This window comes from Serinus canaria, chromosome 1A (genome assembly GCF_022539315.1).
Source record: "Serinus canaria isolate serCan28SL12 chromosome 1A, serCan2020, whole genome shotgun sequence".
NCBI lineage: Eukaryota > Metazoa > Chordata > Aves > Passeriformes > Fringillidae > Serinus > Serinus canaria.
Window position 1 is genome coordinate 44,298,233 of NC_066314.1, and position 14,754 is coordinate 44,312,986.

The 14,754-nt window shown below is 34.8% G+C and overlaps 1 protein-coding gene across 1 annotated transcript in view; it reads left to right on the forward strand.

The window, feature by feature from the left end:
- Nucleotides 1–14,754, forward strand: part of CFAP54 (cilia and flagella associated protein 54) — a 104,236-nt gene that overhangs the window by 82,442 nt on the left and 7,040 nt on the right. The window contains exons 57-65 of the mRNA XM_030238577.2: nucleotides 611–737; nucleotides 1,039–1,191; nucleotides 2,226–2,334; nucleotides 4,858–4,963; nucleotides 5,729–5,818; nucleotides 6,344–6,485; nucleotides 8,609–8,806; nucleotides 10,105–10,298; nucleotides 13,370–13,552. Of these exons, the coding sequence (XP_030094437.2) occupies nucleotides 611–737; nucleotides 1,039–1,191; nucleotides 2,226–2,334; nucleotides 4,858–4,963; nucleotides 5,729–5,818; nucleotides 6,344–6,485; nucleotides 8,609–8,806; nucleotides 10,105–10,298; nucleotides 13,370–13,552 (1,302 nt within the window). The remainder of the gene's footprint in view (nucleotides 1–610; nucleotides 738–1,038; nucleotides 1,192–2,225; nucleotides 2,335–4,857; nucleotides 4,964–5,728; nucleotides 5,819–6,343; nucleotides 6,486–8,608; nucleotides 8,807–10,104; nucleotides 10,299–13,369; nucleotides 13,553–14,754) is intronic.

The following is a 14,754-nucleotide window of genomic DNA, read 5'->3' on the forward strand; positions in this document are numbered from 1 at the left end:
TTTATCTGAACTTGGTACAGGTTATAGAGGAAAGTTTTTAGATCAAACTCTTTTCCCTCATATTTTCTAAAATGGAAGTTTAATCCACCAAAATATTTATTTCCCTAAGTAATAAAGAATCATATGAATCACTTCAGATTCAAACTTCCAACTGTGAGACTTGCTAACCTTCAAGTGACTTGACACTTTACAATGTCTCCCCGTTGTCTTATCTCCATGAATGAAAGGTTTGACTGGCCCCCTACATGCTAATTTCTTTTTCTTTTCTGGCCTTTGCTGGATGTCAGATTTCTGTGTAGAAATGACAGTTTCTTGCCAGGGCTCTGGTTACTTGTGAGATCTATTTCTAAATGACTGATTTTAGGGAGTTTTCTTTTAAACTAAAGCCTAGCATTACTAAATTCAATCAAGAGTTCATGAAAATTGTTTGTTTGCATCACAAGACTCTTCTGCAAGACAAATACACACTAAAGTAAAGGAATTCAGGAATTTTGAATCCTTAACTAGTGCTCTTTTCAAGACACCTCTGTTTTGCAATACCTAACTTTCTCAAACTGCTCTTTAATTTGCTGTCTTCAACTTGAATTTATTGAGCATGCTCTTCTCATAGATTTTTGATAGTGGTGAACCCATTGAACGGCAAGGAGAAGGCAGTACAATGACTTGCCTGGTCTTACCCTCGAAGAATATCTACCTGCCACATATTAACTTGCTAGCCCTAGTCAAAATGAAAATTGGTAAGCAAAACACAACTCATTATTTTTAAATTTTAGTGAATTTTCACTCATACTTTATGAATGGGTTGATTGGTGTAGCTTGGGCTTTTTTTGGGTGGCTTAGGTAAACCTCAGTGGCATCATAAAATAGTGAAACACTATTATAGCTTTGTATTTATACCCATAAATCACTTGAATTTTTGAGCATTGGATTGTAACAGTAAATATGTAGCAGCATTTCCTCTCAGTAATTAGCTTAATGTTGTATAAATTGGTTGTCTACTAAATAATTTACAAAGAACTGTTTCATTTTTTTCTATAGGACACACATTAGCTGAAAAAGTAGCTTCCACAGCTGCAAGACATCCCTTGCAATGGCTACATGCTCTCAGGCATTTAGAATCAGCATTGAATCTTTGCAGAGCAGCTGCAACAAAAAAATTAGATTTGGAAGCTGAACTCCTTTTTCAGATAGGTAAATAAACCTCTGTTCATACATCCCAAGTGCCATCCTCGGAAATGTTATGCATGGTGTCTCTTAGAATGGAGACATTTTACTGTAAAACTAGAATAAGTTTGGACATTTCTCAATGTCTCTAGATGCAGATCTCTCTCCTGTGTGTAGTACCACACCACAGGAGTTCAGAATTCATTATTCTACTGGTTTAGAGATACTTTCATCTATATGTTATCAGGGATCCAAGGGTGTGGCCAGCAAGATTAAGAACGTTATGTTTTGCACTATGTGTTTTGCGTTATGTGTTAGTTTGTGAGGATCCAGCCAGAAAAACATTGAAGACACTGTAATGTATCTCTTAAAATGCCATTTTTTTGGAGTTAACACTCTAAAAGAAAAATATGACAGTGTAAGTCATCTCCTATTACTGCAGAGGTTGAGAACTCCAAGTTGTGCAGTATTGAACGTGCTTCCAATCAGGGTGTAGAACAACATGCAAATCCTATCCATGAAAAAAGTTGGCTCATTTTGGTCTTTTAGCTGTTCTTGAGAGAAAACAATGCTATTCATTATTTCTACTGTCAAATAAAAAGCATGTTTACATGAGATCCTCTTGCTTAACTTTTACAGAGAGGTACTGAGAAGATGCTACCAACAGACTCTTCTGTTACAGCAAGATCGCTGTGTTTATCCTGTGGGATGTGACCAGCACAACACGGGCCTGAGGGGCACACTATGTGTGCAGCACAGCACAGAACAGGCCTGTGCCTGCTCATTAACTCCTCATACACAATGCTCTCCTAGTTGGGGTCAGGAAGTGATAGGGGTCATTATGATTCCCAAGTTTGGTTATTTCAGCTACTCTGTGAATTGTTGTACAAGCATTGTGCATTACCTTTTAAACAAACTGGAAAAGATCTTGCTTAACAGGAGGAGAATAGATAATGTACTGTGTTGTTTAACTTTTCAGGAGGGAAAACCAGATTGGGTGGATCTTACAGAAGAAAAATTATTAACATCTTGAAAGTCTACTTTCTGTATTTCTTTCTTAGGTAAGGTGCAACGCCAGATAAGTGAAACAGGCAGTAACAAGTCATCTCAAGCTGTTGAAACCCTGTTGGAAGCTATTAAGCTCAGCCACCAATATGAACAAAAATATGAGTAAGAATCTAGCTATATAACTTTGAAAAGAATTTAAATCATACATGAATATAATTTTTAAACAGTTTTTTGGGATTTGGTCTGGGACTTCTATTATGGAGTATCTTTTATGTTTTAGAGAGTTTTATTTCGATAGAGAAGAGCTAGTAGATATTTATTCTCTCATTTAAAACAAGTGATAAGAACATTTAGAAGCATTTTTAAACGCTACACAAAAGTTACAGCTTTCTGTTCTATTTCCAAATTTGTGCCCTATCTGTCAACACTGAGAACAGAGCTATCAATTAAACAGGAGGTTTATTCATATTTCAGAAGATGAGCTGTGGTCTGCCCCCTTCCAGATAACAGAAATCCAGCTTGAAAAGGTTACCAGCCAGAAATATTCAGAAGAGCAGAGGCAGAAGGAGCGTAGGAAATGTGTTTGTAACAGATATCAGGACAGTGACTTTGGCATTAGTTATCAGCCTGGAAGATGCCTGAAGAGCTGAGCCAAGACAGCCAATAAATTCTGTCAAGCAGCTCTGATACATTGGACTTTAGTTTTTTTGTTTCTTGACCAGTCTAAATGAATAATGTGCCACATCTAGTTAGAGACAGTGTAAAGGCAGCAATTTGCCTTGCTTGTTTGGGTATTCTGTTACTAAAGTTAATGAACCAGAACTCTGAACGTAGAAGAAGTAGCATAGTAATAAACCTCAGCAAGCAGCCAGCATGATGGAATATGGTGCAGAAGTGGACTATGGTGAAGTTTTGCAAGTTTAATTTGCTACACTCTCATTTAATTTGCTACCATCTTTCTAAAAGAATGTACAGCGACATCAATGGACCATGGCTTTCTTGTTTTAGAGAACTTAACATCCTGCTGACATTTATACAAGCCCTGTGATATCTGTGGTATTATTTAATTAAAGTTGTTTCTTGATGTCTCACATCCTTTTTTGTTAGCAAGACTAGAAATTTAACTAAATTGTTGCCAACCAAGTGTAGAATTTGCCATCTTTTCAGCTAGTTTGCTCAGTCTTTAACTGTGCAGCAGTCTGACTTTTGTATTTCGCTTTACACAAATTGTACTAGAGCTGTAATTTATTGTACTATATAGACAACCAACTCTGTGCAATATGTATCTGTCCAGAATAGTAACTATGTGAGCAGGAGTTTGTTGCTATGCTTGGGGAAGTTAATTCTTAGATGAGAGCTGAAGAAACCTGCAGAGCCAGGAGGAATCTGCATAAGAAGACTGTTATAAACCTATAGGGAATAGAAACATTGGAGAAATTCTGCAGGGATAGTGATTTTCAGCAGGTTGAGGGGAATAATTCTGCCCCTCTGCTGTGATATGATGAAATCCCTCCTGGAGTACTGCACCTAGCTCTGGAGTTCTCAGCACAGGTGAGACATGAACCTGTTGGAGCGGGTCCAGCGGAGCCCCACAAAAATTATGAGAGGCTGGAAAACCTCTCCTTTGAGAAAAGGCAGAGAGAATTGGAAGTTTCAGCCTGGAGAAGAAAGGGTTCCAGGGGGACATTTTGGCAGCCTTTTAGTACTTAAAGGGGGCTTATAGTATGGAAATAGAGTTTCTAATAGTGCTTGTAGTGATAGCACAATGGGAAATGGTTTTAAACCAAAAAAGGGTAGATTCAGACTAGATATTAGAAGAAATTTTTTGCAATGGTGATTCACTGGAATTGGTTGCCCAGAGAGGTGATAAGTGCCCTGAGCCTCAAAACCTTCAAGATTAAGTTGAAAGGCGCTCTGAGCAACCTGATCTGGTTGAAGTGTCCCTGATTCTTGCAGGGGAGTGGGACTAGATGACCTTTAAAGGCCCCTTCCAACCCAAACTATTCTATGATTCTATGATTTTTGCTTAGTTTACAATACTACTGTAAAAATCACTGGAAAGAGAAGGAGACATAGGAGGAGGGTGAGGATAGGTGAGCACTGTCTGAAGATGTGAAATGTTCTGGTACAGAACTCAAAACTAAGAAGGTTAGTATTTGAGCCCAGTTAGGAAACAAAAGTCTGCTTTGGTCTCTGTGGGTATTTTTGCTGATCCTTGGGAGAGTTTGACTGAGGACTCAATTTGATTGATATCCAAATTCAGCTACCTATGTTTCAGGGAAGCCAGGGCAATGGATAGATGGCTTAACTTGAGCAAGGAAGACAAACAGTACAGGAAAATCACTTCCTTTGCAGAATTAGGGTTTTCTTACTAAAAATTTGTAATTTATTTATGGAGTATTTGTTTCAAGTAATGAAAACTATATTTAATGTACTGTTAAATGAAGGTGTTGTTTGTTAAGTACACCATAGGGATGTTTTAGACTTACATGACTTTAAAACAGGAACCCATGGATTTCTGAATTCCTAAATTTCTGAAAGAAGTTGCACTTAAAGTAGATGATGGGGGCTGGATGAATGATTCATTTGGTGAGGTATCCAGCTAGTCTTATGCAGGAGACAGATTTTATGACTGTAATGCTTACTTTGATAATTAAGCTGATTATTCTGTGTGCTTTCTTACAGGTTAGTAAGACGGTCTTACCTTGAAATAGCACTATCATATTTCCATTTTGCTGAAAATAATGAGGATGGATCAGAGACAGATAATTCGGTGCCTTCCAAATTAAGTGTATGTTTTCTATCTTTTGGGCAGTAACCTCTTCAAAACAGGAAATATGTATTGAGCACCTTGTCATATTATTACTTGCAGTGACTTACACTGCAAGTAATGATACTTTCAGTGTCATACTGATACTAAAAGTCCTCCTAGAAAAATCACACAAAGAAATAATATAATAGAATTTGATCTTGTTTGATGTTATCTCTCATGTTTATTGCGTTGAATGATAATATTTAAAATATTTTTCTATAGAAAATAGGAAGACACAGAACCAAAAATATTTTCAATTCCCATTATGTACAAGTTAATTTGTACCTTGGAAAATGTACTTAAAATTCAAACCTGGGTTTTTAAATGCTAACTTTATCAAATTTCAATTTTTCTATACAAATATGAATGAAACCATGAGAAATATAAGTGTCTTTAATCACATGAAAGTTCCTACGAGCCATAGATGGAAAGCAAAATGTGTAGCATTAGAGAAAAGAAGTAATTAAGATTCAAAAAAGTGGAATATGATAGCAACACTGTATACAGTAGTGACCATAGTATAAGCTGCTCTGAGAACTTTTTCCAGGAGGACTCAATTAGTATGCTCTAGAATTTTTTTTTGTTTTTAGCAATTAAGGCATGGATTTACATTCAATGCCAATTTTTACAACTTAGAAATAAAAACAATTACTTTATAAGTTGGAGGACTTTCTTCTATGTTTAGAAAATATTTTACTGTAATATATTTAGAATCCTGATTATGAACTGGCATATCATTTTTAGACCCTTTCTCAAGATCGGGCTTCTGAGGATGCTATGAAATCAGAAGTGTACAAAGCACAAGCCTGGATTGCAATAAGAGCAGCTACACAGGTTGGTGCACTATTTTGAAGAGGTAATTTTTATTTTTTTTTAATACATTTCATCTTATTCTACTTACACAAGCAAATAAGGCAAAGCAAACAAAAGTGTTAAGGTTTCTGGAAATTTCTGGCAGAGGTCTTGTTTAATAAAATTAATATGGGACCTGAATAATGCATTTAATCTCTCTTGGACAGCTATGACTCTGCTTACCTTAACTTTGATTCAGTGCAAATAAAATGGCACATGACCTGATATGTGTGCTCATGTATTTGACACGTGGACAGACATCAGTGGCATCCAGATGAGGATAGCTGGTTTGAAATCACTATGTAGTAATTAAGCTGTCAGCAGTAATGATTTATTTTGATATAATGTGTACCTTATGTCAGAAAGAAATAGAATGTTTTCCTAACTTTAAAAAATATAATATGTTGAATAATTAATTTTTTGTCCTCATCTTGCTACTCTAAGACATAAAAATCTACATAAATTTTGTACTGAATGAGTCCTGAATAAAGGAAATGTTATTTTTAGGTCAGTGAAGCTATGCTTGCTTCTCAGCTGCTAATTGGAATGAAGACTTTTAAAGAAGAGAACATGAAGGATGAAGTGCAACAAAAAATTCCAGAATTTGCTTCTATGGATCTTTTTTCTTCGTACAGAGATTTCATATGTGGTATTCCTTTATACCTAGTATTATCAGAAAATTAAGTAAATAATAAGCTATCTATGCTATGTAATCTAGTAATACATTTAATATCTAGTTTTAATATCCAGTTTTAATATATGAAAAATTATATATCAGCTTTGGTAAGTAAAAGCAATAGTCTCATCATGCATAGCAATACAAAATATTAAGTAGAGACTTCGTGGGTCTTTAAATATCAGCCTGTTCATGTGTTCAATATGTCAAGAAAAATTCATTGTTTGCATACTGTGGTTCAGAGCGACAGAGTGCACATACTGCCATAATTTTGGATGGTCCTTTGTTACAGGACTTCCCCAGACATATAAAGTAGATATTGGCCTCCTTATCAGTCATCACTGCTTTATTGTTTTTCCCCAAACATTGACTTATAACTGATGTTTTTCCGTAGGTATATTAGCTTTCCCTTGGAGAGTTTCAGTTTTACTCTTGATTTTGCAAGATGTTGGTGTTGAATAGCTTCTTTCCCTGCATCATCCCCCAAAAAACTCAACCCAACCAATGAAGCAAAAACAAAACCACAGACAACAAAACCCACCAAAAGTGACAAACTCAAACTCTTGCAAAGTTTTCTGCCTGTGTACTGTCTTCTAAAAGTCAAAGTCAGTAGAAAACTTTCACTGTCTTTCCAATCCAATGGATTATTACTTAGATATGCTTCCAACAGCTTGGTAGAACTTTGCCTGGTTTATTTCTGAATCCTGCTTTTATTTTTCAGCTAAAGGTGTTGATGAAATGGAAGTTTTTGATCTAAAAAACCTCAGCAGTGAAACTAGGAATTCTGAGATAATGATTTCTAGATCTTATATAAACACTAAGGCAAAATATTCATGTTTATTTTTAAACAAAGAACCATTAATTTAGTGATAAAATTTTTGTTCAGTGACTTAATTTCAGTTATCCCAAGTGACTGACAAAGACTGAATTGCTCTGCCTGATAGGTGCTGGCAGAGCTGAGCCATGTCTGTATACTGTACAGTGTTAAAACATATGTGTTTTGATTGGTTTATGAAAACAAGTGTTGTATGCTAAGACTTTCCATCTGATTGTTTTGCACTAGCTCCATTTGCTTAAAATTACAGATTTTTTTTTTTTCCTTTAACAAAGGCAACAGGTGTATCTCCTGTTAGTTCTGTTAGGCAATACAAAGAAGAGTAGAAAATGTAGAAAAGCAATAGTAGGTCAAAGTACAAAAATGTAAATTGAATTGTAAATTCTCAGCATAGCACACTAAATATTTTCTGTTAAACTCTCGGTAAAAAACATATTTAAGTTGTCATCTATAAGACAATATGGCCATTTTGGCATTGACAGTGAAATGTGAGGAATAATAGAGACATTCAGATTTTGTAGAAGCACTCATGATTATTGTCTGAAAGTTTACTGTTGGGAATCACTATAAGAATGTTTGTTCGATTTAGAGTGAGAAACAGAGCTCAAGAACTGTGCTTTTGAAAGAGCCATCTACTACTACAGTGAAAACCAGTACTGAATGCAAACAGTGATGCAGTGATATCTGTACTGATAATTTTTTCCTCTTTCTGCATAAGTACAACTTTTAGGCAGTGCAAAAGAAAATAATATCTTTTGGTTTATTTCACAGTTAAGAGTATATTTCAGTGAAAATATTCTCAATATCTAAAATGGATGAAGGATTAAAACTAACAATGAATACTTTAGAGTACCTAACTCTTCTGAGTTAGGGTCTACAAAACTGGGAAGTTCAGCTGCTGCAGTTATGATTGGTGACTCCTTGTGTTGTTTCCATTTAGTAAATATCTTCTACTGAACAGTGTGTAGGAATAATGGTTTCATATTCAAATTCAGAGAGAGAGAATGCACTTTGAATTTCTTTCAAGGATTAGTAAGATGCCTGCCTGTGATCTAAGAAACAATTTTCAACTAATTTTAAGGCTATTTATTGCTTCAACTCATATTAAAAAGAGTAAAAATAATTTTTCTTGTATGAAAAATACAAGCAGTTTCACAAGTTATACTTGTAGTTACAGATTAGTCAGTTCCAGCACAATGCAGAAATAGCTTTTAAATTCCAACCACTTCATGTGTGTTCTTGAACTCTTTTTGGATTGCAGATGGATACAACGTTGTCTCTGAAACTCCCGAAGTATCTTCTGCTGAAAACAAAGAAATCACAGAAGACTGTCAGAGTGAATGTGAACGAACAGAAAGTCTTGTCACCAAGGCCAGCCAGAAGAAAAATACAGTAACATGGGTTCTCATGATTCGCTACCACAATCTTTTGAAAAGAATTTATAACACAAAACTATCTGGTATGCATTTTTATTTCCTTCTAGAAAACTGCTAGAGATGAGATACTGTTCTTGAGGGCAAACAGTGTCAGATTTAAAGGCTATCATCTGAAATAGCCTAATTTTTAGTTCCTTTAAACTATATAAATGCAAAAAAATCTTCATGGAAATCCAGGTTTATGTCAGTCTACACATGCTGCAAGTGAAGATATTGCTACCTTTCTTCATAGTTATTCATCAGCCTCCACAATACAAGGAAGGCCTCCCTCAAAACTTAATTGTTATTACTACATATGATGTATTTCTAAAATAATGATTTATATTTATTTTTAGTTCTAGAAAAATCAAGCTTAAGTCACATCAAAAATAAATCTGTTCAATCTGAGTATCTGTTTTGGAGATCTGAGTGTAGGGTAAATGTAAAAGTAATATGTAAAAGTGAATGTAAAAGTGTAGGGTAAAGTGTAGGGCTGAGCACTATTAAATGTGTTTTGACTGAAACCCCAGATGTGATTTGCAAGCTTGGGTTATTTCACAGCAAATAGAACTTGGTAATAGATAGGACTTTCAAACAGAGTAAGAATCCATTAATTGCAAGGCCTTAATACTGTGCACCTACACGTGATGGCCAGCTTTTGGATATACAAGTGATGACCCAATAGGTGAGAACAAAACTACATTGTAGTTTTATAGGTGTTGTTTAAAGAGAAACCTAGCAACTCTGAAAATAACAATTCCAGAGAGGGCTGGGTTTTCTCCCTCCAGCATCAAATGAAAGTATTCTGGCTCACCACTGAACTGTAAGGAAGGTATCTACAATTAAGTGTAAAAGCATGAATGTAAATCTCAGCTTTAGTTACCTGTTGGGGAGCCCAGGGGGAAACTCAGTTGATCAGCCCCTAGCTGTCTAAATTGGGGTCTTAAGAGTTCTTAAAGCTGATTTTGACTGTGTTGAATAAATCTGTGTTTATTCTAGTGGGAGCGTAGGCATCTAGAGAACATACTGGTGCTTACACTTTGAATTTAAGTACCTACACCTCAAAATTGCACCTCCCATTTGATGCTACTTTATAATGTCTGGAGACATTTTGTTTCATTATCTGATCTCTGGTGAAAAATTACAAATAGCATAAGCTAGTAATATTTAAGGGCAATCAGTATAATTGTTGGTAATGCATTTATTTGACATTGAATCTATTTACATATTTTATGATGCTTTCAAAATTTATGAATATAGCGTATATGTAGTAACTTGACATTTTAATGGCAAATAACAATGTAATTTTAAAAATCTCTTTTAAAAACTGCCCCTAACCCAGGACCTGGATCACTTTCTGAAAGAGATGGACACTTGGGTTTGATTTCTGACACAGGAATTGTTCTACGCATAGCAGAAATGCATTACTTCCTTGAAAAGAATTTGTTTGAATATTCATTTTGTTGTCCTGAGAATTTTCCAGTAGAGCTACATGATGTAGAGATGCCATTCAGTAGTACAACTGATTCTTCAGAGGTACTTAATATTCTTTCTAAAGTTTCAAAAATATTATACTGGTATTTAATTCAGATTCTTGGTATTTCCAATGGTAATATTTCTGGGAACACTATAGGAGCACTATAGAAGAATGAAATTATATACAGAGGATCAGTACAAAACCAAACTCCTGTGCAAGCAGTGAATTATGTAGTTAACAAATGCAAATATCCTTGTGTTATTAATTCCTGCAAAAATAATCTCCATCCCATAGCCAGTGTATTTAGACCCTAGAAGATTAGGCAAAATTATATTTAAAAAGGTGTTTTTATTGGTTAATAAAGTTGGCTGTTACCCAGTAAGAGCTGAGATTTAATATCTTGTAGATCTTCATCTTTCATACCAAAAATGTCTTGATGCTAGTTTTGTAATATGTATGTTCAAGTTGCTATATTGTTAATCCAGTCTATAATAAAAACATGACTTTTTAAAAATATGTATGTTATATTTTCTCCAAAAAATTTATACGGTCTTGTATGCCAATTTTTTCACTGATTATCAGCTGGCTAGAAAATGAACCTTTTTAGATCTGTGGCTCGTGAGCAGCCTATTTGAGCTTTCAAATGTAGGCAGCTCAGAATACATTACTCAGATAAATCCTGAGCTAGAATTCTGGACTCTACACTGACCATGGCACATGTTTTGAACATTGAATGAAATTTGTCTTTGAAGACCCACTGTAAAAATAATTGTCTTCAAAGTTTCTCAATCCCATGTCGTACATTAATAATTATCTTAATACTAAAAATTAAAATGAAAGATCAGTCTTTGTGGCTTATTTTTTAGTTATTATATTCAATATTAAATGGAGACGGGAGCCTTGAGGAGGGAGAACTTGATATGTTATAAAAATGAATAAAAATACTTCTGTGAAAGTAGCTTGTCTAGAGTTGGTGAACTTTCTGCAGTGTTGGACAGCATATCATTACTCATTTCCCAACAAAGAGCTGACTGTGCCACTGAATAAATTGTAAATATATGGTATGTGACATTTATAACAGCCATCATATATCAAAAATTATTTTACTCTGTCTGCTCTTTTTTTGACATAATTAGTATTACAGTATCCTGGAATAATAAGCTTCAGAGCTCACTGTCATGTTCATGACGGGTGCAAGCTGCATAATCATGTGTTAACTTCACTGTCGTAGACAGCTAACAAGCATAAAGCTCTTACTTTTTTAATTCTAAGATTCATTGATTTTTATCACAACATTTTTAGAAGCTTTAACTATCCAGAAAGTTATAGATGTTATTTAAAAATGTAACTGTAATTTAATACTTTGAGTTTTAACAGTACAAAGAGACATACTTTTTGAAAGAATGAGTTTTATGTACGAAGTTGTTTCACTTATATCTACCTCTGTGACCTATTCTTGACTCTTGAAGGCTTTTTCTGGTCTGCTGACCAAAGAATCCAAATTACATTAGGTCTATATTTAAAATTCTGGGCCCTGTTACATTTTTCATGCTTGTTTTTTGTTCTGCTCCATGATAGTAAGTAGGTCTGGAAATACTTGACTAAGACAGTTTGTTTTCAGGCTTTTAACAAAGTTGAATAGACAAATATTTATGTGTGTTATTCAGCAACCTACCAATTTGACAACAGCAGTTATAATGTCCTTCTTCAAAAAGATTCAATATGAATAGAAACCCAAAGGATGTGGTGCTGTGAAAAAAAACCCATAACAAACATTTTAGAAATATATAGCATAAACTGGAATTTTGAGAGCTCTAGTTCAGGGGCACAGAATAAATAAAGTTTTTCCCATGTCCATATATGTTTTTTCTCCTAATTTTGTTCACTGTCCATGCTAGCAGGACAGTGATTCATTACTGAATTAAAATAGGGCTGTAGTGGGTGGGTCCTCCATGCACAGCTCATGGCTTACCATGGGTTATGGCCACTGAAGGCACATCCATGTGCTCGAATTTATGACTTCCACAGGCCTGGATGCATTGTTACCTTCACTTCTACTAAAGCTTCATGTGGGATGGTAACTGCCTTAATGGTGTAAAATCAAATTACTGTGAAAAATCCATCTTTGCTCACTTGGATTTACTGCCCTGTAGTTGTCCTACGCTGAATTTTCTGTAGAGAAAGTAGGTTAAATTCTCCATTTTTTCAGCAACAAACATTCAAAATTTGAGAAGAACTAACATCCCAGGGAGCTCTTTTCAGTGTCCACATTTTGGAACCAATGATGGAGACATTAGGCCTATTTCAAAGAGCCTCCACATTCCCTGAAAATACGACTGTTTGGCCTGTGTTCTTTGCAGATCTGTGTAATACTTCAAAAAATAGAGATGGTGTGTTACTGTTCAGCCTTTAAATCAAATATTTCACAATTTTAAGAAAAGGTTTTATTCATACATGAATGTTGGCTGACAGTGTTCCTGCATTAATTCCCTGGTGAATGACAGCCAGCAGTAGCTATTTGATGAATGCCCTGTTAATGTTCCATATGTATTTTATAAAATACAACAAATCCTCACAAATTAAGTGATTGAATTTTAAGCAGGTGTCACCCTTTGCTAGTTGCACAGCTGAGAAAACAGATAGGTCAACATAAATAAAGCATTATTCTAACATTGAGAATCCTATTTTAATTATGAATATGTATACTTGACAAATTACTTTTTCATTACTAAATTTTGTATTATCAGTGTGCCAAATAATAGATTTGAGCCAAACCCATAACACCTTAATGATTTTAAGTCAAAGACAACAGTCATTGTGCCTGTGGATATCTCTAAGTTAGCCTACAGATCCTTTGTATTAGCTTTAGAAATGTGTCATCACATAAGCATTGAAAAGTCTTAACTTGGTAAAAAGGACACCTTTAAAAACTGTCCATTTGCCTAAATAAACATATATTTATGCTGGAATGAAAGTCATACCAATTCCAGTAGACACTAGATTATAACAGATTTTTCCTGTTTCACTACAGAAAATGTAGTTTAAACTTTAAATTTATTTAAATGATATAGTTTAAGTATTATTAAATATTATTATTTACTAAAAACTTAACATTTGTTTTGTGTTCCAGATGTCTCTTGATGTTTCTGAAAGTACATCAGACGCGTCACAAGTGAGAGAAGCTTCTTCAGTTTCTGTCGTTGCAGAATATGAGAAGACAGAGAGTAGGGCAACAGTTGCTGCAGATAAGGAAATTAACATTCAGTGGTACATTCCTTCCATGGCAAAGCAATCAAACGATACAGAAGCTAAGGTATAACTAGAGCAAAGCAGTTCCTTTGGTAGTGGGGCAAATTAAGTCTCATTTCCAATGAATATTTGTGTTATGAGTTACCAGCTTTTTAACAGAATTATAGTGATAGGAAAAATTTATTTTCTCTGCTGAAAACCTGCTCTTTAAAAAACCAGAGTGCCCAGACAGTTTTTTGTTGGCAAAAAAAACCACCTTTTTTTTCCCATCTAGAAATTCCAGGCTATACTGTATATTCATGCCTGTTGTAAGTCCCTGATGTCTCTAAGACCTCCACTCTCAGTTTGGGTAGACATGACCGATACATTTGAATAATAGTTTGGTGGGAGCCTCTTGGAAAAACAAAGATATATGTATACAGGGAAAATGGGATTTTGTAAGCCTCATCTTCCTACAACATCTGACTGAAAATGAAAGATGAAAGAGATGAGAGGGTTGCAGGACTGTGAGAAACTATGACATGGAATTTGCTTTATCTTTACACAAGGGAACAAGGTATAGGTAAAATTTCTGCTACAGCAATAAAAATCCATGATCTTAAACTTTCTGGCAGAGCAGATCTGTTTCTAAATTTCTCTTAGACCCAATTATTTTTATTGGGAAACTGATAGAAACCCCAGGAAGTTAATGTAAATAATGTACCTTTTAATGTGGTTTTGCAGGTTACTTTAGCATGGCCATACAGATCAGTAGAAGACTAGGGACAGCTCTTAAAACCAAATAATGCATGAATGCCGTATATTTGACATTTTCCATGTAGTCAAAATATTCAGCTACCATTTGGAAGCATATTTTCAATTACACTAGTAAATGCTTGCAGTGAAAGATGAGAACATTCTGCTTAATTTTCTTGTAATGGGATGGCTTTTTTAGATTGGTGAGTAATGCACACTTCATGGATTTAAACCTAGCATGATGACAGCCATGTATGTGATTGACCATGATCAGGACAATGCTGGGATTTTGATAGTGACATCATGTGGTAGACCTAATTTTCAAACCCACAGTAATAATATCCAATTTAATTAATTAAATTAATCTAAAACCTATAAAAAGTGAGTGTAGTACAAATTCATATGAAGTCACACTCCTCTCTTTTTTAAAGGTCAGTTATCTAAGGCTTCATCAGTACACTGTATTTGATATTTAATGTACTCTTATATGACTGAAATAGCTCAGGTCTGCATTACAGTTTACCCATCCCA